The following is a 25,379-nucleotide window of genomic DNA, read 5'->3' as shown; positions in this document are numbered from 1 at the left end:
TTTGAAATGTCAGATTTTGCCTTTGTTTATTGACAACTGATCACTCAAAGACCAATAAAGTCAGTTGTTAAGCATAATTCATATGTTTTATTGGTAGGTATTTGTCATTTTATTTCTTTAAATAGAGATAATATTTAAGTAACAAGAGGTTTGCACACACAAATCTAAATGACAGTCCCAACAGATGGAGCTGGTCCTATGAATCGTCTGTTTCTCCAGCTCTGTTGCACATGAGTTTGGCTGCCAGGGATCCGTATGTCGTAGTCTTTGCCTCAGGCTGTACTTTGTCTGTGCGCCTTCCCCCTGTGAACAAAGACAGCACAGCTCATTAGGTGGACACTGCTGCCAGGGCTGCAAACATAAGCAGCCAGTTGAGACCAGGGTCAGTGCTGGCAGTCATATTGTCAATGCTGGCTAATCAATGCACCGATCAATACTCAATATATATCTTTGAAGAGAACTGATTAAAAGTTGATCAAAAACTTACCAGGGATCCTGTCCATTGCGATAAAATTTCGATCTTGTTGCTTTATCTTTGGCCTGTTTCGGGCTATAAGGAAAACTCCAAGGAAAGACAGAAGACAACTGAAAGAAAGAATCAAAGGGGATTAACATCATTTTGTAATGAAAAAAGTAAATATGTCATTTCAATTAGATGCAGTTAATGGTGTGCGGTTGAATACGTACCCAAACAGAAACATAAAAATGTTGAGTAAAGCCAAATCTTCAAATTCCTGGTAAAATACTATCCCTGCAAAATGGAAAAACACATTAAAATGCATTTCACTGAGCAACAGAACATGTTGATTATCTCTAGTGCTATTTGTGAAATGTAGCCCTGAAAATCTTCAGTAGATTATACGGTGGGATGAGCATTATTAATAACAGAAGTATTAACTGAAGGGTATGGCTCTTACAGAGGAGGGTTACCCCTTACTGTATCCAATGCAACATCTATTTCTTGCAACAGCCTTTTCAGTCTGTAAAACCTGACAAGGAACAGTTTCTGTTTTTGCTTTGCCTGTGCTCAGTTCTCTGTCCTCATGTATGCTGCAGTTGTTTCGTTCTAAGAGACTGACACCAAAAGCCGATGTTTACAGTTGAACTGCTGGAACATTTTCTCTGATTAAACTCAACTGACTGGAAATGGCTTGAAATGACGTGTCAGTGGCAGTTGGGCTATCTAGTCACAAAAAGAATAACAAACAAGGAAATTCATTTAATGTAATTGACTGTTTTAGGTGTATTTTCCCATTAATACAAAAATGCTTTTTAGAAAAACTTGTTTTGCTCCGATTGAATAAGGAACACTATCACTGACAAGATAACAAAGATCTGACCTGCTAGAACACACTTTCTATTAATAGTGTGGGGCATCTGCTGTACAAGAACTCATAAGTGGTTCACATAAGAGTGAATCACCATCTTGACTGTGTATTTTGGTCCACTGTATTGAGGTCATGAACTGATTTCAACTTTTGCAGTGATTTTTGGAGAGTACTTTCGGTTCTTTAAGGATAAGGACTGTGATGGTGGATTGTGGATCATGGTGGCAGCTGATGTTGGATTATTACTTGGATATACAATAGATATACAATATGTCTACTCACACATTCTACCATTACTGACAACACCTCTATCATTACTACTGTCATTACTGCTCCCTTCTTCTCTGTCTGACATTTTCTTATGTACAAATACTACATTGAAACACCTCTCCATGTATGTTAGATGCTGTCTCATCAATGTTGTAAATATTGTCATTTTGTTGATGTGATCAGCTAAACGAAGCATCTATTGCACTTCTGTCCGTTCTGGGAGAGGGATTCCTCACATGTGGTTTCCACGTTATTTTCCCCCTCTTAATGTTTTTTTTTGGGGGTAGTTTTTTTACCCTTGCTGAGGGTTAAGTGCAGAGGATGTTGCACTTTGTTAAAGACCTATGAGACAAACTGTGATTTGTGAACATGGGCTATACAAATGAAATATGATTGATTGATTGATATAGCTGATATTGTGTGTTGTATATTTTGTCAACAAATCCCATCAAATAACCAAAACCAAGAATGTGTGTAGTCCATCTTATTACTAATTGACATCCATAAATACTGATGCTCTCAGGACACAGAAAGGCTGCACACTGGTTTAACTGGTGTGTCGTTTCAGCATCATTTTCGAATCGTTTCTGAGAAGTTTAACTGACAGAACAATGTAAACTCATGGTTACAGTGGAAACAGGTTTACATATTACTGAAAACATTATCCTGCATAAATGTTTTAATGATATGCTTGCCTGTGTTTGCATCCAAAGAATGGAGCCAACCGTAGCAAGGACAACCATATTCCCATTTGTGCAATAAATGGTTAAATCATGACGAAGTGTTCCTGACTGAACTGTAATTAGTGCTGATCTACTGCAGCGCCCACTTCTGCCTGTTTGGAATGGTCTGTTTGCTTAGCCTATGGTAATGCTGGTAGCAGTTTTCTTTCTGAAACTGTAAAAGTGACCTGCAGTAAAAACCGGCTGCAGGCACAGCTGCTGCAAAAGGAGCCGTTTCGCCTGTTTATTCAAAGTTAGGTTAAGCTTAACTCAATACGCAAAACCCCAAACTGGAGAATCCGTTGTTGTTTCCATTGTCATGAACACACCATGCGACAATGTCACTTTTATTTATGAGTCCCAGCCACAGTTGCTACAGAGCGCTGTTTGCCTGTTTATTCAATGTTTATTAATATTGAACGTTGGACTCTGTTAGCACGGTGCCACTGACTGGAAGACTCTGTTTGCCTGTTTATACAAATTTTATTTATATTGAAAGCATTGCGTGTCCAAGTTGCATCAAATTCTATACTGTACTTTGCGCCCAGCAAACACTTAAACAATGCACATTGTTACAAGTGTGAAGCTGATAAGATGAATGGTTCCCAAGATATGAATTCCTCATACAGACTGACAGGCAGAGATTTATGGAACTATTAGACTAATGCAGTACCCATTCTAAACCTGCCTGTTTGCTTGACCTGAGATAAGACTGCGGAGCTACTTCAGAATTGAGCCCTCCTCAAACAGTTCTACAATATACTGTCACCTTTTTATTGTTTGTGCGCTGAAACTTTGTGGTTGTGGACATGTTCAACTCGGCCCACAGCTGCCCTGCCCCCATTGAGTGATACAGAGCACTGGTTGCCTGTTCAAACTTAATATAATATGATAATATTTAGGGTATCGCATGTTCAAATTGCAACAAATTCGACACTGCACTTCCACGGACCACTACAAATACACATGGCAAGTGTGAAGCTAATAGATGAACAGTTCACAAGATACTATTTTCAGTGGCAGATTATTACATATCTGGTTCGCTAGTATTTGTGACACCAAGACAATGATGAGCATTCAACTTAATCTACAGTGGCAGTGTTAATAAGATTATATTCTCCAGGGCAACAAAACAGATTCATCTTCTTGTGTGATTTTTTGACAAAAAGAAAAATACAGAGCATCACTTGCGTTTTCCTTTACACAAAAAAATTAAACAAGTAACATTGAACCCACAGAAAATGACAGATTAATGATTGACAAACCTGCAACAATGGCACTTGCCGTGAAAAACACAAAGTTGATCGGAACCACCTCTGTGGCATCAAACATTTTCATTGCCTGATTGAGAAATCTGTGGAGAGAAGAGAAGATTTGTGAGGTGCAGTGAATACAATGACCATGGTTACACCAGGAGTCACTCGACGGCCCCACGTAGCAGCCTATTCATCCATCGAAACACTGTAGGTGTGCTGCGAGTACAATGTAACCATGCCAGATATATTACTTTCTTCTTTTTTTCCAGGAACTGCAAAGCCAAAGTTGCATCTAGCTTGAGGCGAACATGGGATTTCATCAATAAAAAAGAGAGAAAAGAAGGTACTCATAAAGAGCGAAATAGGAAACCTTGACTAACTTGATCTGGAAGGCGCAGGAGGCGACCATGACAACGAGCATTACGTAGAAGATGGGGTATATGAGCTGCAGTTGGCCTTTGATCGACTCTGTGATCATCCCTGACACAGCTTTGACCGAGATGACTGTCAGAGAGGCTGCAGGAACACAGATGCCACACATCACTTCATCATTTAGTTGTTCAAAAAAGAACTTCCTCACTGGTTCAAGCTGATTTGTGGAGGCGATAATTTATCTCTCAGTGAGTTGTAATGAAATATTTTCTTCTGTCATGCTCAAGTCTTCATAGAAATGAAGGCATGGGTAAATGTTTGGTAGCCAGGCAACAAAACAACCTCTGACCACCTAAAACGGTTCAATCCAATCCTCAAACACTCTTTCACTGGTTCGTACCGAGAAGGGCCACCAGCAACATCACAATGACGATGTGTTTCATGTTCCTCCTCTTGTACAGATACAGCAGGATGCAAAAGATGATGACCTCTATAAACTGTCGGGAGAGTGCGAGAGAGGGAGAGGGGGTTACACAAATCATTATTGCAAATGCCATTCTCTCAGAAAATAAAAACTTGAATTGTACTTTTACTGGCAGGGTTACCAGTGTTTAAATACAACAGAGAACTATGTTAACTATTTATTTAATCCTTTTTAGAAATGGGCCATTCACCATGAATTTACCATTTAACACTTTACACAATGTAAGTGAATCAGAAAGAGTTTTAAAGTGCTTCCAGATAAAAATCATTTGATATTAGTTTGACCTCTGAAAATAATAAGGAACCCGTGATGAATATCTCCCATTTCTCTGATTAATCACGACCTACAGTTAATCCCACAGTTGATGGAGGTTGTTCCTCTGCAGGCTGATGAGTATTCACAATGCATTGCCAAAAGTGCAGCAAACCGCTTTCCACAGCATCAATCACTGCAGCCAGAGGCAACAAGGCTATCTCAATGTGAAAGCATCTGTCTGTCTCTCCACCCGTCTGCATTTTCCTTTTCTTTTGTTGATGTTTTATTTTCTCTAAGTGTGTTTTCATCAGCTCAGCAAATAGGACTAGATTTAGGAGTGGACTGTGAAATATGCTTGAGGGAAATGCTGTGGCCTGAATAATGATTGCGCTGCCACCCGACACACTGTTTACACCAGTGGCCCGCACGTCCAGTGAGCTGCTGTCGTTTGAGTCTAGTCTCTGCCTGGTTTGATGCAGATGATCGGTTGTGCAGTCAAGGGAATATTCAAGATTTGAGAATAATTTTGATGCAACAGCATTCTAGTGTTTAGTTTGTGACACAACCATCAACATGTGTCTTATAGGCAAGTAGGGGTGCTGAGGGGACTGCGGCACCTCCTGCTGGCAAGAGGTGCAACTGCAAGGAAAGACTTTTACGTGGAAAGATTTATATCATTAAATTCTCTAGAGCAGAGGTCTTCAACAGGGGGTTCGTGAAATCTTTGGTTGATAAGACAATTTTTTATATTTTTAAAATTTTTTCCCCACAAATTTAAATGTCTTTAAATACACATTAACATGAATCCAACATATTGTAGCGAACGGATAAATGGAGGCAGAAGACGTTATCAGTCAGTCAGCAATGCACACATTCAGCGACACACAGGAGCTCTCTCAAACTGGGCACCGGTTCACTCACAGCACAAGACTAGCCTAGACCTGTCCCTCCAAGCCTCCTGTACACAAAGAGGAGGACCTCTTAAAATTGTGTATAAAAACACAATTTTATACAATATATATAGTAGGGGGTCCCTGCTCCATCTCTCCATCAGTTTGGGGGCCTTGGCCTGAAAAACATTGAAGACCCCTAGTCTAGAGTAACCGTTTGAGAGTAGCATAGAAGCAGCTTTTATAATATTTGATTACATTTTTGGAACCTCCAGTGCATTTTCTGCATAACCTATCTGAAAATGTAGAATGTGACGTTGATAAAGTAAGGTGCCACCTTTGATAAAGAATAAACCTACATCCCTTCAAATAATACTGAAATACTTAGAGAATGTGCTGCTGCTCTGCATCAAGGACGTTGTTATACATCATTCCTCTTAGCACCACTAACTCTGCCTGACCTTCAACGTCCCTGCTCATGGGATTTTTTTCAGCTGTAATTTTGTACATATCATGTTTATAAAAGTAGAGAAACTGCCTACATGTCAGACGTGGAATACGCTACAGATGCTGAGTGGATTTGAGGCCAGGTGTGGCACTTTACAGCACAAAATAGGGCTTCTCTTCACTCTTGAATTACTCAAAGCACTGGTGATCTAGCCTGGAGGTCTAACCTGAAATGTGGAAAATACAGAGCACCCTGTCTCACTCTGCTGCGACCATGAGAGTCGTGGCATCAGAGGAAAAGCAGCAGGATATGACCTTCCACTGCTGAAATATTCCCTTATAAACATCGAAGGTGTGTTTTTCAACAAACACTAGAGTTCACATTTGAGATATGTATACTGAAGCACTTTGGTTCTGCTCTGTACTCTGTTCCAAATCTTTTCACCATGGTAACGGCTATGTTTATGCTATCCCTGCCTGGGCAAATTTGGAGTAGTAGAGCACATGGGTGAGTGTTAATGCACTCGCAAACCATTAGGTGGGAGCAATTATTTTAACACTGAATGTAAAAACATACAGTTTTAGTTTTAACAGACAGAGCTCTTCCATATGAGGTCAAACACCAAGCAACTCCAAAAATATTTCATCCGCAAGGATGACCTACATAAATCAGGCTGTTATTCAGCTACAGCTAAATTCTTTACTGCAGACAAATACATTTTTTTGTCTGGTTACAATTAACCAGTGAGAGTAATGCTCCAGTTTGGGACAGGCTTATCTTCTTCTTCTACATGTGAATATGAACAACCTTTTGCGAGGGACAAGATTTTGGGGCAGGAAGAGATTAGACAAAATGTTGTTTAGAGTTAAAACACCTACAAAAAGCATTTCCTTTTATGTTTTGTGTGGAAAAAACATTGGACTTGTGTGATAAATGAAGGTAGTCAGACTGTAAACAGTGTACGGTGAACAAAAGACAGATATCTGCTGTCTACACTGGAAGCCCCAAAATATTGGCCGTTTCCACCAGAGGCTAATTCATCATCAGCCGATGGACTCCAAGATTGGGGACAGGCTAACTAACAGTAAGACAAGAGCTGTAATGACATTTCAGTTGTGTGCTGCTAAAAGCACAACAATGACCCATGGGGACACAGCAGTATCTCTAGGAAAAAAAGAAAATGCCATACAAGCTATTACTGAACTCAGTCAAGATACATACAAGGTAAAGCAGGAAGTGCCAGCTAATGACATAGTACTGGACCAGATGGGCTGTGATGTGTGTGAAAGTGTGGGGAGCAAAGGTCACCAGAAGATACGTTCCTGCTATTGCCAGGGTGCCACCTGTGGAAGACAGAAAGCAAAGAGGTTGTAATGAAGCTCAGCGTGAGTTCAATCTGGAAGACTTTCCCCCAATTCTCTCACTCTCTCTGTGCCTATTAATCAGCTGATTGTGGGTGTTTCTAAATGGCCAATCAGATTCTGCCACAGTCTCTTCCAGCCAGTCATGCGGCTGCTGTCAAACCTTAAATCCCTTCTCCTATGCCTTTGATCGAAATGTTGAAGAAAGTGAAATAAAATTCCTGGGTAAGTCCCCTTATGGGTCATGACTCACCCCTCCAACATTTCACTACTCATGGTTTGAATTTATCTGAGGTAATGCAGCAACACTACACCAGTAAGGCTGCACAATACTGTATGCATGGATTTGATTTTAGATCAATCAACAGTTTTAAAATTCAATTAAATGTTTATGCTCAGTTAAAAACATCTTGGTAATTTCACATCAAATGACAGAGTGAATTAGATTTTAGAAACACAAGCTTAACTTAAATTCACAATGCCTTGTGTCGTTCATGTGCAGTATTTGTTTAGAAATTCTGACTTTGCAATAAACCTTGGAAAAAAAATTGGGAGTTTTTTTGGTACCGCATAAGAGATACATTTTTCAGATCACTCTTGTACTTGGTAAACTCACAGATTTACCAATGTCATTGATACACGTTGTTACATGCAGTTATCATCTTTTTCTGTCATTTCAGTTATAACCCTAATTCTGTTGTTGGTTTGTCTGACCCTTTGTCTGACAGGTGCTACTGCAAAACCTTGCTCTCAGTGATTCTTATAAATCAAACATTCAATCAAATGTTTTTAATATGTGGCTTCTAATGTCACTCAGCAATTACACAAGAGTAACAAAATATGCTAATGATTCCTCCTGGAAACCAACAATGTGCAGACCTGTGAGGTGCTGATATGAATTTCCAGTCTAGCAGTTGTAATCAGTGTAGCAACAATAACAACCCTGCCATTTAGCAGCAGACAATAGCTTTTCACAAAACAATTTGAGAGAGGTCAGTTGAATAGATTGTGCGCTTTCTTTAACAGCTACAGACTTTTCTCAGCCAAAATGAAACATGTTTCCTTTGTCACAGGAGTTTTGTTTTGCACCTGAGACCATCTGAGAAGTGAAGTTTGATTAACACCTGAACTGTAACAAGTCAAAGCAGCAATGTGAGAGAACACGTCAGCTCGAGGCTCCAAACATTTGCTTACCAACAATGTCGGAGGGGCGCACCATCTCCTTGAGGAAAACCACAGATATGACAGCACTGGCTGGAAAGTGAAAAAAGAATCCTGTTAAATTAGTCGCCCTTCAGCAAACACAGAATATAATATGTACTCTAACACAATTATATCTCCACACTGTACATCAAAAATAACAAGATGGTACACTTAATAGAGTCTCAACACAACATCAATTTGAGTTGCAGAATAAAAGCAATCAGTGCTCGTCTCCTGATGACTACAGATTTGTTTTCAGTTGTTTTTTATAACCTCATATTCAGGATTGATTTTAATGCAAAAGTCAGTTTAATCATTAGAAATGTCTGATTATGGACTTAATACAGATACAAATAACAGTAACATCAATGGTGTTGCAATCAGACTGCAGCAGTGTATATACTATAATTGGATAAGGAGTTATCAGATTTTCAACGCAATGCGAGCACATCACTGTCATACTAACTGATACAGAAATTAAATACAGCAAAACGTGTACACATTCATTCATTCACATGTGCACACATTGACACTAGAGATGCATATATGTCCACATAAATTGATACATGTACACTTGATACACACAGTGCTTGACATGTTCATTTCGATCAGCTCAGGAAAATCTGTCAAAGAGCTTAGATACATAAAACTCATTACGATTTCATAACACCAACATCAAATTACGACAAAATGCTGTTGCATGCCTCATTTTTCATGAACTCATTCATCAATATCCATGTTGGAAACTGCGAAGCTGGAAAGTAATCAGCTTCACATGAGCTAAACCCCAGATTAGTCTTCTTAATGTCTCCCCAGGACATGCGTCGAACCAGGGGAGGTGAATGATCAGACAGCATTTGGAGATGGATATGCATGCAGACAGACAGACAGTGCTGATACACAAGCCAACACACAGATGGATGACCACACAAGTGGACTAACTGCCTGAGACAGAATAACAAACTACAAGACAAACAAGCAGAGAGCAGACTGACAGGGAGGCAAACTGATATGAAAGTGGCAGCAGCCTGTCACAGAGAGGAGGTTGGTTTACATAACGCAGTGAGGCTGCCATGTTGGAGGTCCTCAACACTTAGCATTACTGAGTGGCATTTGACACTATTTTTTGGAGCCATGTTGTTGTACATTCACAACAAAATTTGAGCAGAGCCAGCTGTGCAGATGTGTTGGGACGCTTGGACTCAACTGTGGCGAGCTGTTGTGAGCCATACCCATCGTCAGGTGTGCAGCTGATGGCACTGAGACAAAGACAGGCAGACTGAAAATAGAAGCAGCTGGAAAATGCTGGAAGAAGACAGACAGCCAGCAGGCAGTTTGTGTAGAGGTTCTGCTGCCATTGTAAGGAGATTAGATACAGAGCATGAACAGCTCATTCATGGGGATTCCTGTGGTGTGGAGGCATGACAGACAGGTCCTCAGGATGTTTACAGTGTTTACACTGACTGTGCAGCTAAATGATGAAAAGATTTACTATAGACATCTCTATGCCTGTAACTATATGCAACATGATGCTGATAGTGTCTTCCAGGGGACACAAGAGACAGCAGGGACATCACTGTCAAAACAGAAGTTTACAAAGAATGTCGTTGGTGCTCTGATGAATACCAGGGGTAGTAAAATATTCATTCTGCAACCATGTTTGCACACACATTTAGGACTCTGTATGTGCCTCTGGAACCGGCTGGATCTAACAAGTAACCATAGCAACTCCATACAAAGTGATCTTCACGCGGCTTGACAAAAATGAGAAATGTGTCGACAGAAACCTCTGGGGTACACAGTTCTGTCACTGGCCCTGGGTATTTATGGTGTTGTGTGTGTGCATGTGCGTGTGTGCACATGTGCGTGTGTGCACGTGTGCGTGTGTGCGGTGTGTGTGTGTGTGTGTGTGTGTGTGTGTGTGTGTGTGTGTGTGTGTATCAGATCAGTGCTGCCCCTCTACGTGTTCTTTCTCTGTTGTGTGGTAAAGGGAGCCTTGCTGTGGGAAAACACACCGTGTCACACACTCCTGCATTATATGAACACGCATGAACATATGAAAGCACAAAATGTCAGACAGTCATCTCCCAGAAAAACGTAAAAGTAAGAAATGTTATCACCTTGTACATATTGCACTTTCAAAGTGATTTGAGCGATGGATGTATGCTGTCATGTAGTTGATGTACAGGACTTTTGCCAAGATTTGTGAAATACAAGTATAACAACATTGAATGTGTATTTTCATGAAATTTTAATCTAACAATTGCAATTAAAACCCAAGATCTACTGTCCTTTCTCAAAAAGATGCAGAAAAACTAGTCCACGCCTTTGTTACATCCAGACTGGATTATTGTAATTCATTATTATCAGGCTCCAGCAGTAAGTCGTTAAAGACTCTGCAGCTTGTCAGCAGAGCTTTCAGCTATCAAGCTCCTCTCCTGTGGAATCATCTCCCACTTTCAGTTCGGGAGGCAGACACCATCTGTACGTTTAAGAGTAGGCTTAAAACCTTCCTTTACGATAAAGCTTATAGTTAGAGCCGGTCCAGGCTTGTCTTAGACCTGCTCTTAGTTATGCTGCTATAGGTCTAGAAGGTCGGGGGACACATGACACACGGAGCTTCTCTTTCCAGCTTCTCCTTCCTCTTCTCAATCGTTATCACATCAAAGAAATTAATATCTCATCAATACATGTTACTGACTTCACTTCTTCCCCGGAGTCCCTTTGCCTTATCGTCCGCAGATCCAGGGCCGCAGCTGTGGTCACATCGTGGATTATGATCTGTGGATCGCGTATCAGAGATCGTAATGGTGGATCCAGTATGGCGGATTCTGTATCGTGCTGGCTGATCATGATAATAATGGCGGATCCTTTATCGTGTTGGAATCTGATAATGGTGGTGGACCACGATCGAGGTGGCAGTTGATGATGGATCCTAATGGCGGCAGTGGACAATGACTGTGGACTATAGTGGCATCCGATCTTGATAGCAGCTGACCATAGACTATGATTGCAGCAGGACTGCTTGATATATAGTATTTCTCCTCAGATACTTGACCATTACTGACAATAATCCACCAATTCACTGACCTTCAGTTATGCTTCAAAATGTTTACCCTTATCAATGCTGCTAAAACCTTTATCTTTCTGATGTTCTCCTTTACACTTGACATCTATTGCACTTCTGTCCGTCCTGGGAGAGGGATCCTCACATGTGGCTCTCTCTGAGGTTTCTACTTCTTTTTACCCTGTTAAAAGGGTTTTTTAGTAGTTTTTCCTTACTCTTGTTGAGGGTTAAGGGCAGAGGATGTCGCACCCTGTTAAAGCCCTATGAGACAAATTGTGATTTGTGAATATGGGCTATACAAATACAATTTGATTGATTGATTGATTGAAATTGTAACACAACTTCACCCGGAAATCTTTTCCAACTGACATCTGTGAGTGATGCTGATGCAATGTATGAATCTGCTTTCTGTATACGTTTTTTCACCTTGCCAGCTTCCCTCCTCTTTTGCATGGGATGATAGAGAATCTGATGCTCTGCTCCAAACCACAGCACCTGGAATGATGCTGTCATTCCTAATAGAGATCGATGGGCTCTGTGGATGGGGACAGCAGTAATTGCTCCCAGTGGAGGGTTGGAGTGCCAGTGTGACATGCAGGGACAGGCAGATGACAGCAGCATTGTCTGCGCTCCCGATCCTGACCTTTGACTCCTCTTCTTCCTCTTTCTATTCTGTATATATCTCTAGCTGTAGTCTTTTTTCATTCCTCTCCTCTCGTGTCTCTCCTCTCACCTCACCGTCTTTTGCTCTCAGCATCCATCCTCTTTTTTCTCTTCTGCTTTACTCACCTCTTGTTTACGCACCCAAGGCCTCCTGCTGTCTGCCCACCCACCCCGCCCCCACCAGAACCCACACACAGTTCACACAGAATACAGGCACAACAGCGCCAAAGTCTGTGTTTAGATCAGCATATTCCTACACACCAGGCTGTGGCTGAGGGAAGAGGGCGGTCGTCCCATAACCAGAAGGTCCGAGGTTCGATCCCAGTCTTCCCCATCTTGGGCAAGATACTGAACCCCACGTTAGATAAAAAGTGCTGCTCATAGTTACACTGTGTGAATGGCAAAAGAAGTACTGTAAAGTGCTTTGAATGGTCTTCAAGAATAGAATAGCACTATTTAAATACAGACCATTTCTTATTTGCATAAAGTGTGAGTCAGCATGAGGTGAGAGGTGGAGTCACAGCAACCTGCACATTTCCCCCTTCGCTCCTGTTATACGCTGTGAGGACGACACACCATGTCATGGCTGCAGACATCTTCCTTCACCTTCCTCTCACCGCTTCATTCCTTCTTCAACACACACTTCAGCTGCATATTATATATTCATGCATACTCAAATTCAACACAGGCCTCGCCTCTAGCAGTTGCTAGTTTTAATAAGGATAGCAATGATAGAAGAATGGAAATGAGCACAGCAATTGTTACTACCTGTGGCTTTGGGTTCATTACACAGTAGTTATAGCACAAAGGAATATTGTTTTCTTTACTCTGAAAGATGAGAGACAAAGAGAGTCATCAGTGATTCATGAGACAATACAATCCTCTTCCATCCAAACTTACCTTACATCTAAGTGTGAATTTAAATAGAAAACATCTTACATTGTAAAAACGGACAAAAGATGGTTCCATTTCTAAGTAATTGCTCACTCACTAAAGTACAGCAACATGCACAACTACTTTGTTCAGTGCTTTATTCAAACCATTTATCCACTTTCAAAACATGACTATGGGAAAATGGTGTGAAGCGTTGAGGTAATAGCTGTCATTAGTATCCATGACTCACCACCACCTCTGGCGCATGACTGATGGGTGGCGGGAGGTAAGACATGAACCTCTTCAATATTGAACCTGTGTTTGCACTGAGCAGCTGCCAGCTGTACAACCAGGCAGGCTTTGTTTTGATTTGCTAATGAATCCAGCTTAGTTTAATTCACACTGTAAAAATGATCATCTCTGGAGTAGGCTGCGGTACATCTTCATAATGTCAAGAGTATTTGTCGACTCAGTTGCATCACTTAGTGATGATTTCACACAGATAGGAGATCAACACGTGTCAATGTGTAATTCTCATGACCTTTAAGTTCCTGTTCAAGGAGCAGTATTTGCTCATGGTAAATACATCTTTAAAAAGAAGAATGACACAATATTAATCCCAGTCAATTATTTCTGTGTTCAGTAGATCAGTGATTCCTAATCTGGGAATGTATACCATTTGTCACTTGATTAACATAAGTTCTTGTATGTTCCTCTAATGTGGCTTTTAAGTCGCTGGAATTACATTTTCAGGCATCTGAGAATTATTCAGATAAAAGGAAATATGTCTTTTGTCAATCTGGTAACCATTAACCACTAACAGTGGTCCATCCATTAATCTGGAGGACACAAGATTTAAACAAGTGGACGCTGCTTTGTTTATGGGTCACATGTAAAGTAGCATTAAATCAATGTACAGTCCAGACTCATATTTAGACAGTTGTGCCTTTTCTGCTCTTGGGGCTCTGTACTTCAGCACATTTAATTTGAAATACCATAATGGATATGACATTAAAGTGCCAAGTCTCAGCTTTAATCATAGAAAGAGCTGCGTGGGAGATATTGAACACATAGTGGCCAAATGTTTGGTGATTAAAAGTAAAAAGAGAGAGACCCATGAAGTCACACAAATCATCCTATTTAATATTTTCTGCAGTCAGTGACTGCCTAGATTCTTCAGCAGACCCTTTACATCTCCCCTTGGGTCTGTGGGGTCTCTCTGTCTTCAGTTTCATCTCACAGTTTCTCACAGTTTCAGTCATAACTAGCTTTTTTCTTCACAATGAAAACTATTTACTGCTTATCAACAAGATTTGTGCTCCAAAGTCTGCCAGTTTGCCTCATTATTATTTTCTTCACTTGCATTGTCACTTCTTAACTGCAACACAAAGACAGACAGCTGGCCTAACATATGGACCCATCGAGCATTTTGTGAAAGAAACTAGAGAAATCCTTACACCTCCATGTTTTCCTGATGACAGTTTGAAAGGTTCAAGGTGTTTGTTTTGTTTGTCCTATCTTGGCTACTGAAGAACCCTTTCAGTCCTGGTATTAACATCTGTCCTGAATGAACTGATAAACAAGTGGTCAGCACCAGAATGTGTCCTGGATGCTTCCTAAGATCCAAAGACCCCATTTGGAGGTGTTCCTGATGTAGATATAAATAGCTCATTTATAAGCTAATTATAAAACACATTGATTCTTACTTTCAGCTGATTTGTGCATCTCATTATGCTAAGTTTTATTCTCAGATATCCCACATAATGCAAACAAATGGCAAAAAGAGAACCATTTATGACAGGATGAGAATAAAAAGAGCACACCTCACATGGCAACACTGCCTGCCATTCCCCAAGGAAACAACCTTTCATCTTGCCTTCATGCATGGATAATGTATGAGACAGAAAGGGTAGGACTTACTTACCTATGACAGACACACAGCCAAGTGGGGCTATGAGCGATGCTGGGGCAAAGCCGTAGGCAGCAAAGTTCCCTAGTTCCCCAACACCCATGAGAACCACACCGCACCACCACATCACAGAGGTGTAGTAGGGCTTGGAGCCACGCTGAGACTGACGGACGTGGGCATATTTCTGTCAGACAGAGAGGGAACGGGAGCCAGAGGAATCACTCAGATTAAGTGGATCTAATGACTGGGTAGCTGCACAAGACAAACTCAAACATTTGTTAATAATTTATATAGAAACATACACAATGTTTGACAAAAAAATAATCTGTTTAAGAGATAAAATAGGATTACAGTGGCTGAAGCACCATAACACCCGCTGCTGATTAGCTGTTCATCTCAGAAGAGCCATGATAACAATAAGCAAGCCAATGAGGTGGGAAGCTACAGGGCAGATGTAAATGTAGGTCTATACTTAATACACATTTCCAGTTCTATCTCTGAGTGCTTACACTTGCTAATGAACATCAACTTTTTCCAGCATTTTTAAGTTGAGGTTGTCCCGCTGCCTCTGAATCTGTCTTACACAGCCTGCATGCCTAATCAGAAAGTAAATTAATCACATACTTTTGGTATTTTGTGGAATCACTGAATTGTGCAGTAGAACAAAAATCATACTTTTGGACAAGTTATGTTTTTAAACCACAGTCTCTAAAGCCTGTCAGCCTGCTAAATGCTACAATGCTTGGGGTTACCGAATTGCATAAATTCTCTAAAAGGCTTGGATTGATGATTTAACAGCATGTAGCTCAGAGTATATACACTTCACTTGAAAATAGTCTTTATATACTGTTAGAATAATCTGTATAAGTCCAGAAAATGTGTTGTTTGAATATACTGTATAATTGGACAAATATGTTGCCAATCAAAGTGTTCAATTATAAATTAAATAGGCTGAAACATCCATTTCTGTTAGCTTAAATTTAAACAGGCTTTATTAGGATGAAATACACAAACATTTCTGCTGTGTGCTGTGCAATATCTTCTCTGAACATGTCAGCAGATCACACATACATGCATGCATACACATTCACATTTAAGTGAATGTGCATGTTCATTCACTAAAATCATGATGGATGCATACAGAGTTTGCTAAAGAGAGAGCAATCTGTCCGGAGAAAAGCAGTGCAGCAGTGCACAAGGAGTCTGTACAGGCGTTAATTGCCTGCTGTGTGCCGAGCGTCTGCTGTACAGCTGGATTCCAGCACTTCATACCTGTATGTTGAGTGAAATGCTGATGACGACGTTCCCACATATAGAGATGATGATTCCCAGGAGATAGGTCTGTCGAAACAAACAGTAAACAGAAGGAAGATGAGACGATGTGATACTTGTCACACAACAATTAGAAACACCCCAAAATACTCCCTGCAGGTCTTCCCTCCAGCTGTCACTTCCATGATAAACACTGACCAAACTGCTGCACTGTTGCACTGTTGCTCTGTTCAACGGCACCAAAGTGTGTGTGTGTATGTGTGTGTGTGTGTGTGTGTGTCCTATGTAATCAGAGGCCTCTATTGTTAATATTACTGTATCAAACTCACACTCACAAGCAGTCAATAACAACAGACCCAGGTATTTAACACACATATGCAGAAACACAAACACTCCCTCAGCATCTTAATTCTCCCACGATATAAAACACCTCGCTGGTGCAGGGCGGTCCACACCTTTAGAAACACAAACAGCCTGACACAGACTGTAAGCAAGGTTCTGGTCAAGGAACTGGACCAATGCAGCCAGAATTGTGAAAGTAGTAGTTGGTAATGAGGGAAAGACTTAAGTTTCCCAGTAGGAAATTATAATAATTATAGGGATTTTTTATAATTGTACACACTGTAATGCTGTACAAAAGCACACAGCTAAATTCTGACATCAGCAAGATAAAAGTAAGACAAAGATGGCTGGCAACTTCGCAGGTAAAATGTTTATTATGTTCGAATTCTTTCGTAAATCAAAAAAAAAGCAGTAAGGAGAACCTATGCTTGCGGGAGTTTCACTCCTTCTGGATCCAAAATCTTGAACCAATCTCATTATGAAACTATGAAACCCTTTGAATATGATAATGCAGATGTACCCAACAATGTACAGTCACAACCAAACTTGTCCTCGTCCTCAAAGAATAGGAAGGTCTATTCTTCACAATATTTTCAAAGTCCTGATGGTGGTGCTGATATACCAAACCTATAGCTAAGTATAGCTAAAATTATTACTTTATCCTCATAATACTACGACTTCATTCTCAAAGTCTCAGATTTATTTTTCTTCTAATCAATGTAGTACATATTTTTTTATTTTGTTGATGTATTTTGTTGAGGGATCCCTCAAATGTTTCTTCTCTCTGAGGTTTCTACGTTTTTTCCCCCTGTTAAAAGGTTGTAGTTTTTCCTTACTCTTGTTGAGGGTTAAGGGCAGAGGATGTTGCACCTTGTTGAAGCCCCATGAGACAAATTGTGATTTGTGAATATGGGCTATACAAAGAAAATTTGATCGATTGATTGATTCAACATGGCCACTAATATTTCATAGTAATACATCACATTAGTTCGTTTTATATTTGAAACATGATCCCTTACCTTGCTACTTGGAAAGGGATCACCAAAATCAGGGGCTTCATACTCTGGTGACCATGAATGTCTGTACAGCTTTTTTATGACAAATGTTGAGACATGTCAGTCTGGATTGAAGAAGTAGACCGACTGATCGACGCTCATTACAAATGTATGTGAAGGTCTTGACAAATGATGCATCCAAAAATGCCTTGAATAAGACTCTTATTATTTCATTTTTGAAAACTTACACATCATCATGGGCTCCCTATAATATCAGGTAAAGATAATATGGGCGTCTTTTTCTAGCCAACTCTCAGCAGCAATTCATGGTGTTCAACTGATGGAAGGAGAAACAAGATCCATTTGCTTTAAGTGTTTCTAGAATATAGAGCTGCTTCCCTCCATATGCTTGGAAAATTATTGCCAAGATGAAATTTAATTTTAGGTCATAAACGTACCAGTGGCTGTGGGCGGACAAAGTTTTACAAAGAAATGAAAGTACACAGCGGGGGTGGAAATTAAATTATGAAAACCTAAAGAAAGAAATTCAATCACGGGAAAACTAGTAACAACAGCCAAGCACATCTATCGTGTTTATGTCTTGAAGGAGAATTATGAGAGCGATTGAGGTTGGAGGGGAAAATAAAGGGGATGTACAAAGATGGGAGGTAAAACAGAGGGATATGAGGCACAGCAAGAAAGAGGAGAGAGCTGGAGCTCTAATGGAAAAATACTTTAAACATTGACACACTTACACTTACAAACGGTTTCTTCTAATCAATGTTGTAAATGTTGTTGTTTTGTTGATGTTCTCAGTTACATGTGGCATCTATTGCACGGATCCTCACATGTGGCTCTCTCTGAGGTTTCTAGATTTTCCTTACTCTTGTTGAGGGTTAAGGGCAGAGGATGTCGCACCTTGTTAAGCCCTATGAGACAAATTTTGATTTGTGAATATGGGCTATACAATTAAAATTAGATTTATTGATGAGAGAGAGAGAGAGAGAGAGAGAGAGAGAGAGAGAGAGAGAGAGAGAGAGAGAGAGAGAGAGAGAGAGAGAGAGATGTGTTCTCAGGTTCAGTCTATTCAGTGAGATAAAGTAGGCAGTAGGTTATTGTCAATAATGTGCATATTGTTGACAATGTGATACAACAGCACAGTGATCAAATGAAACCACAATGAATGGAGGGGAAATGAATTCCTCCAGATTCCAAACACAGAAGATGATCACTATAACACAATCCAGATGTCGAATCACAATGTCGGAGCACATCAGCATCTCTATCATTATTATATCATACTTTTATAGTCATGAACTAAAAACCAAAGCTCATTCTAAGAAAAAAGAAGCTAGAGTAAAGTACAGTTTGCTATATATTATTATTATTGCTGGGCGACTTGATGATGAGATTCCTTGGGGACTAATATTGGATGAAGGTAAAAAAAAAGTGTATGTGTGTGGGTGTGAAATGACGGACTCCATCCTTAAACACTGAAGCAGACAGACAGACACAGAAAAAGAGACAGAGTATGTGTGGTGGGCTGACTGTAAGAGATGTTGTAATTCAAGATCAGACAGACAGCGTCATCCTTCAGGCCAGCTGTGGTCTGTTCTCTAAACCAAGATCAATATCCTTGTCAAGCTTCACAGGACAGAGTGCAACTGGTCCGCTGCTTTGCTGTTACTGAGCTCACAAGGAGGCTGCTGGTTAATGCTGAAAGGCGCCAGTGGGCAGAATGAGGTGTGTGAGAGAGATAGGGAGGGAAGAAAACTGTATATCAACAGTGCAAGGTGGTGGATGTACAGCCCGAGGATAGTTAATTCAACAGACCTCACGCAGGAAATGAAGCAATTTAAAGTGTGAGAAGGGATTCATCTCACCATTTACTGGATTCATTCATCATTCATCACTTACCAGCAAGTAAATTCAGCCTACTTACAGTTTACTATTGGCTTTTTTGGCTTGTTTGTATGTTGTCTCAGTGTTGGTGAAAAGACAGAGTGTTTGCACCACTTTCATTGCGGGTGGTCACAGCAGGACCCACGAGTGAGATGAATCCACTCAACGGAGTGTGAGAGTGAGAGTGAGAGTGATAGAGAGAGAGAGAGAGAGAGAGAGAGAAAGAGAGAAAAGAGAGAGAGAGAGAGAGAGATTTCCTGTCAGGAAGAGCAAACAAAGCAGTCGAGGTGGGTAAGGCCGGTACACTGGGTGTGCCGTTGGCTTGTCAGCTTACTTAGCAAACATTGAACACTTCACCAAAGGAAAGCAAGAGACTCCACAACACAAGGCCCCTTGTGTTGCAGTGTACTTGTGTGTTTACTACTTTAGATTTCACCTCTGACGCGTTATGAGATGATTAAGAGTTCCATAGGCTCGACTGAACAGACTGCAGAACTCGGACTGCAGAGCTCACTTCCAGAGCACTAAATGTATTGTCTCTATTTATAAAACGCTCTTCTAGTCCTGATGACCAATCAAAGCGCCTTACAGTACAGTTTTGTAATTCTCACACACAAATGTACAGTGCATCTATGTGCAGTACTTTCTCTTAGTAAGATCTATCCTACAGGGGCAATTTGGGGGTTCAGTATCTTGCCAAAAGACACTTTGGCACGCAGAATAGGGAAAATGAGGCTTAAACTGCCGACCTTCTGATTATTGGACGACCTGCTCTACCTGCTGAGCCACAGCCGTCGCATATATATTATTATAAGGAGTAATAATTTAAATTTAAATGTAGCCACTTATTAATAACGCGTGATGCAATAAGTGTGTATATGTATTTGCTTTGGTGTTTGGTTATATGTTTTTTGTGTATAACAGTGAATGACTTAGGAAGAGCATTCTAATGGTAAAGTGTCATCTTATCTTATCTTATTGGCATTTCTTTGCTATTAAACTTCACTGTACTGTGACGGGTCATCCTGATAAGTTGAAAGACATATTCCACTCGCTGAATCAACAGGGTCAAGTTGAGTTTTTTGTTCATTGTCCTGTGGAAGAATACTGTAGTTTTTAATTTTATTTGCATAGACCATATTCACAAATTACCATTTGTCTCATAGGGCTTAACAAGCTCCTTACCCCTTAACAAGAGTAATGGAATTTTTAACCATCAAAGTGTAAAAACTGGAAGGCGTACGTTTCATGAACACACAAACACACACATCACAACTGTATGCTAGTAGGAGTTTTACTGTGACCTTAATCCTCATCCCTACATCTGACTTTGCAAGAATATCATCCCCATAAAGGTGCATGTATAACTCTGCACACACAATTCTTCTAGTGATCACTAGATGAGAACAAAACTCCATAACTTAAGCCCAACTACAAACAAAGTGGACATTTCCAGCATCAATCAATTTAAACAACGGAAGTAAAAAACAACCCTGAATGGTCCTGATAGCTGACTGGGAGACTGACAGCACTAACCCTCCTCCTCATCACTATAGGACAAACTGACCATCAGACAGACGGACAGACAGCATGGCCCTTTGTGTCCACTGACAATGGGGATCTGTCCCTCCCTGGGATGGGCTAATCTCTGGATGAAGCCTTTCAGTTTCTGCTCAGGTTTGGTGGGTACAGAAGACACATGGACATGATGAGTGTCAGCGCTTACACAATGATAGAGGAAACCAGGATAGAGAGAATAAATAAATCACAATTTGCCCTTGACGACTGAGGAAAAAAACGTGGACACCTGAGAGAGAGAGAGTTGCAAGTGAGCGATCCCTCTCCCAGGATGGACAGCATAGCACGTCAACAAAATAACAATATTTACAAAATTCAGGGAAAAGACAGTGTCTAACATAAATGGAGAGGTGTATCATGAAGAGCATACCTTGCCATTCTCAGTATCACAAGTAGTTAGGTTAAGAAAAGAAAGAGCAACGCTATCATTAATCGGGAAATGATTTATTGCCCTAGGGGCAAGATTGTACTTAGCAAATGATTTGTGGCCAAATCCCCATGGAACTTTCATATACTGTCTCTTGAATATGAGTTGTACATTTTGATCTTATGATGGCACTTTGACTGTGAGCAAGGAGGTCAGCCAATATATTTCTTCAATCTGCTGGGTAGGATAAATCCCCACAGCTATTAAGATGGGAATCTGTTAACTGTGGAAAACAGTTACTCTGGACTGAAAGGACCAGGGATGATTTAGGTGAAATGGATCTTTTGGCAGAAATTGAATATAAAATAATGCTAGTTATGTTGTCAGTAGTGTGTTTCATCTAAATTGTACAAATTGTTGTTTTCTTTACCATAGAATGGGCCCTTTATAGTTGAATACTTTGTATTTACATCGGGAGCGGCTCCTCTCTATGGAGGCAACCACATTTTTTTCAGTAGCCCGGACTGGTTAAACTAAACACCTTTTGAGTTTTTATGACAACTGAAAGGCTACCGCAGTTTCTGTGTTTGTTTGGAAGGGGAGGGGGAGGTGAGGGGTATTCAGCTGCAACATGCAACTCCACCAGTAGATTCTACACACTGAACCTTAAATTGCTAAATCATCAGATGACCTGATTGACCAACATAAGCTTCAGGCCCCTCTGCTATTAGGAAAAACATGAAATATAAGAAAGTATAACAGTATGATACAATGGCTTAGTTTGTTGAAGAAGTACTTCTGCTCAACAATTATTTTTAGCTGTACAGTCTCCCATCACCCACCTCCTTCGCCTCTTTTGGAAACAACAAATTCTGCACTAATAGAAACAGTGTGCTACAAAACTGATAAAGGCAGAGGTGGGGAAGCTTTTTCCAATCAAATGCTAATAAAGTTTTTATATAATCCTTTGTAAGTCATATAAATTAGTGAACTAGTGTTGCTTCTCTTTGGCGTCTGATGATCTGTCAGATGGTAGTGATCATGATACTACCCACAGCTGGTTTTAACCAAAACAACAATCCTCCCCTTTGGTAGTACCACACATGACTTGATCAGACTTTATCCAAGCACATTTGTCCATGCAACTCATCCAGACTAGCTGCATGTTTCTATTGGAAACCTGTTGGAATGATGCTTGAGATTTGCCTATGTCATCATTGTGTGAGTGTTCCCACAAACTAGCCACACTGGCTTCTCTTTAACATCAAGAAATGTGTTTGTCATTTTCTTTTGAAAAGCGCAGCATTTTTCATCTACATCTACATTTCTAGACTGTTTTTACTGAAACTGTAAAAGTGACCTGCAGAAATTGAGCTGCGACAAGTAAAGAACGGCTGCTGGACTCAGTCTTTGGTCAATTCAGTACGCAGAACCTCGAAGTGGAGAATAACTTGTCGTTGCCATTGCTGTGAATGAGCTGTTGTCCCAGTCGCCGCTGCTACAGAGCACTGGTGGCCCATTTATTCATATTTTATTAATATTGAACGTATCATGTGTCCAAATTGCACCAACCTAATCACTGCACTTCCTTGGGGCCTTAACAATACACGTTCCTTGTGTGAAGCCAATAAGATGAACGGCTCCCGAGGTAAGCGTTCCACATACAGACAGTGTTTTCTGGAATAAGTCGATTCTTATGTCACAGAAAAGTATTTGCAGTAACAAGAGTTGTTTTGTATTTATGAAATGTCTTGGTGGCTAGATCAAATTATAGCCAGAAGGCAGGAGAGGGTTAGATTTTAAGATAATGTTCACAGGGTTGACTAAACAGATTTATAGTGTGAGCATGAACCCCCACAGCTTGAATCACACAGAAGAGCTCTACATGTAATTCTAGATCTGACTCTTCCTTTATTTCCTGTCATCATCAACTGTTTGCATGGATCAGCAAAACCAGCTTTATAAAGGTAACTGGGCAACTGATGGGATAAGCTCTCAAAACATGTCACACCCATGCAAACATTGAAAGGCAGCAAAGTGTAAGACAGACAGATATTGTCCGCCTGATGTCGGGATGGTCTCTGAGACGGTAGCTTTGTACAGAGGAGGAGCTGGGACCATCGGCCAGCTGTTCAGTACTCTTACAGTAGATCTATTCTCTACCAACCCACCCATGGGCCATTACTCATTACTCACGCCTCTCATTCGTCCTCTGTACTCTCTCGCTCGCTCCCTGTCTCTGTGCCTCTGCTCGTAATGTCACTTAGACAAAACATGGGAGAATCACTGACAGGGGGAAGAGGAGCATGAGGAAAATGTGACTATGCATAACAGTAGGAGGGCAGAGGACACACATAGCAGGAGAGTACTGAAGGCACACACACATTATATTAACACACACCAGCCGACATGCACACAGCCCACACACCCAGCCTCAGAAAGTACAGTTTGCAAAGTTTTAAGTTTAGAATAAATGTTTTTTTTCAATTTACAACACAGGGATTTAGCCATATTCCCTTTTAGAAAACAGTCCTGACAGGTGCTAACAACCATAGATCTCTGTGCCTGCCTGGCTCCCTCATCCACACTTAGTGCTCATTACCCAAAAAGCTTTGGAGGCTGCATGAGGTTATGTTTTCTCTTCTAAGATGATTTTAAGAGGCTAAATTAATCTCGTCGTGGACAGTGTGCTTAACGTCCAGCTCTAAATAAGGTCCAGGCGGAGAAGCTCCAAGTTTAGAGATAAAAGAAAAGGAAATGTTCCTCATCTCTCTGTAGAGTTTAACTGCTGCAGGGAAGCTTAACAGCTTAAACATGACGAATTGAGTGAGCAAGGGAACAACCAAATAGACCTGCCCTGGCATGTTTACATTTAATCATTGGATTGTTATTATTATTTAATAGATAACCCTCTTTTGAATGGATACGTGTGTGTATCAGTCTGTATATGCATGTATGTATATGTTTATTTAAATATCTCCTTATACATACTGCACAAATACATCCTCGTGCAACTCTGCTTTACTTATATTACACTATTATAAGTATATCTATATCTTATCTTAAAACAAATATCCTTTTTTGTTACTGTTCCACAACTTGTGAAATGACGCCTGCTGTGCTGGAGACAACACTTCTCTCAGTGAGCCAACCTACAGATCGGATGTGAAACTTGTCTGAAACAAACTTACCCGCAGGGGGTTTTCCAGGATGTCCGCCCGGTGAGCGGAGGGCATTTGAGGAGAGCTCGAATTCGCCATGTTTTCCTTGTCGAGCAATAAGTGAAGTAATATTGTTCTATGGCGAAACTCCTACTCTCGCTTCACATCTCTGTCCGCTGTCTCCCACCTCATCTCGTCCCCCGCGTCCCACGTCCTGACGCCTGAGAGGAAACTCAGGAGCGAAAAGTTCCTCAGTTGTGTCGCATGTATAGCAGGAGTTTGTGATGCCTTCAATGGACTCGGGAAAATGGATGTTCAATTGAGGAAGTTGTGTAGTACGGGTCCCCAAAGTCACAACAGGTGATATTGTTTTTATTCTTTTTTTTGATCGCGTGTGAACAAGATATTAACTTGTTTGCACAAGATAATTTACTAAAGTTCATATGCGTCTCCAACGACTTCAGATGCAGGTAAAGCCACCATGATGGACAGAACTCAGCTGATCAAGTTTTATTTTCACCTCGCAATGTCATATCATGAAAATCTTGCTGGGGTTAGCAAGAATCATTTCCCACAAGGTCATTATTATCTAATGCACACCATAACATACCTGTCAGGGCTTGGGTACGCACACCTGCAAGACTATGTTGGACACGAATTG

The 25,379-nt window shown here is 40.6% G+C and overlaps 1 protein-coding gene across 1 annotated transcript; it reads right to left on the bottom strand.

Annotated features, from left to right (window-relative positions):
* On the bottom strand, positions 1 to 25,026 carry LOC118114036 (NIPA-like protein 2). Its single transcript, XM_035164228.2, has 11 exons — positions 24,749 to 25,026; positions 16,374 to 16,442; positions 15,117 to 15,285; positions 8,581 to 8,640; positions 7,247 to 7,368; positions 4,349 to 4,445; positions 3,957 to 4,092; positions 3,586 to 3,674; positions 688 to 751; positions 488 to 585; positions 1 to 303 (listed from the first exon to the last, which is right to left on the bottom strand). The coding sequence occupies exons 1-11, from the start codon at positions 24,815 to 24,817 to the stop codon at positions 197 to 199; spliced, it is 1,080 nt and encodes a 359-aa protein (XP_035020119.1). The 5' UTR covers positions 24,818 to 25,026; the 3' UTR covers positions 1 to 196.
* Between the last annotated feature and the right edge of the window lie 353 nt (positions 25,027 to 25,379).

The sequence above is a fragment of the Hippoglossus stenolepis genome, chromosome 8 (assembly GCF_022539355.2).
Source record: "Hippoglossus stenolepis isolate QCI-W04-F060 chromosome 8, HSTE1.2, whole genome shotgun sequence".
Lineage (NCBI taxonomy): Eukaryota > Metazoa > Chordata > Actinopteri > Pleuronectiformes > Pleuronectidae > Hippoglossus > Hippoglossus stenolepis.
This window is presented reverse-complemented; position numbering and strand designations above follow the sequence as displayed.

Bases quoted from the DNA above. Each gene is read 5' to 3' on its own strand.
- LOC118114036 (XM_035164228.2), bottom strand. From the start codon at position 24,817: ATGGCGAATTCGAGCTCTCCTCAAATGCCCTCCGCTCACCGGGCGGAC. The intron at 4,446-7,246 runs GTATGTATCTTG...CTCTCCCGACAG, and splicing joins GGCACTTCCTGCTTTACCTT to TTTATAGAGGTCATCATCTT. The intron at 4,093-4,348 runs GTACGAACCAGT...GTGTTCCTGCAG, and splicing joins GTTGCTGGTGGCCCTTCTCG to CCTCTCTGACAGTCATCTCG.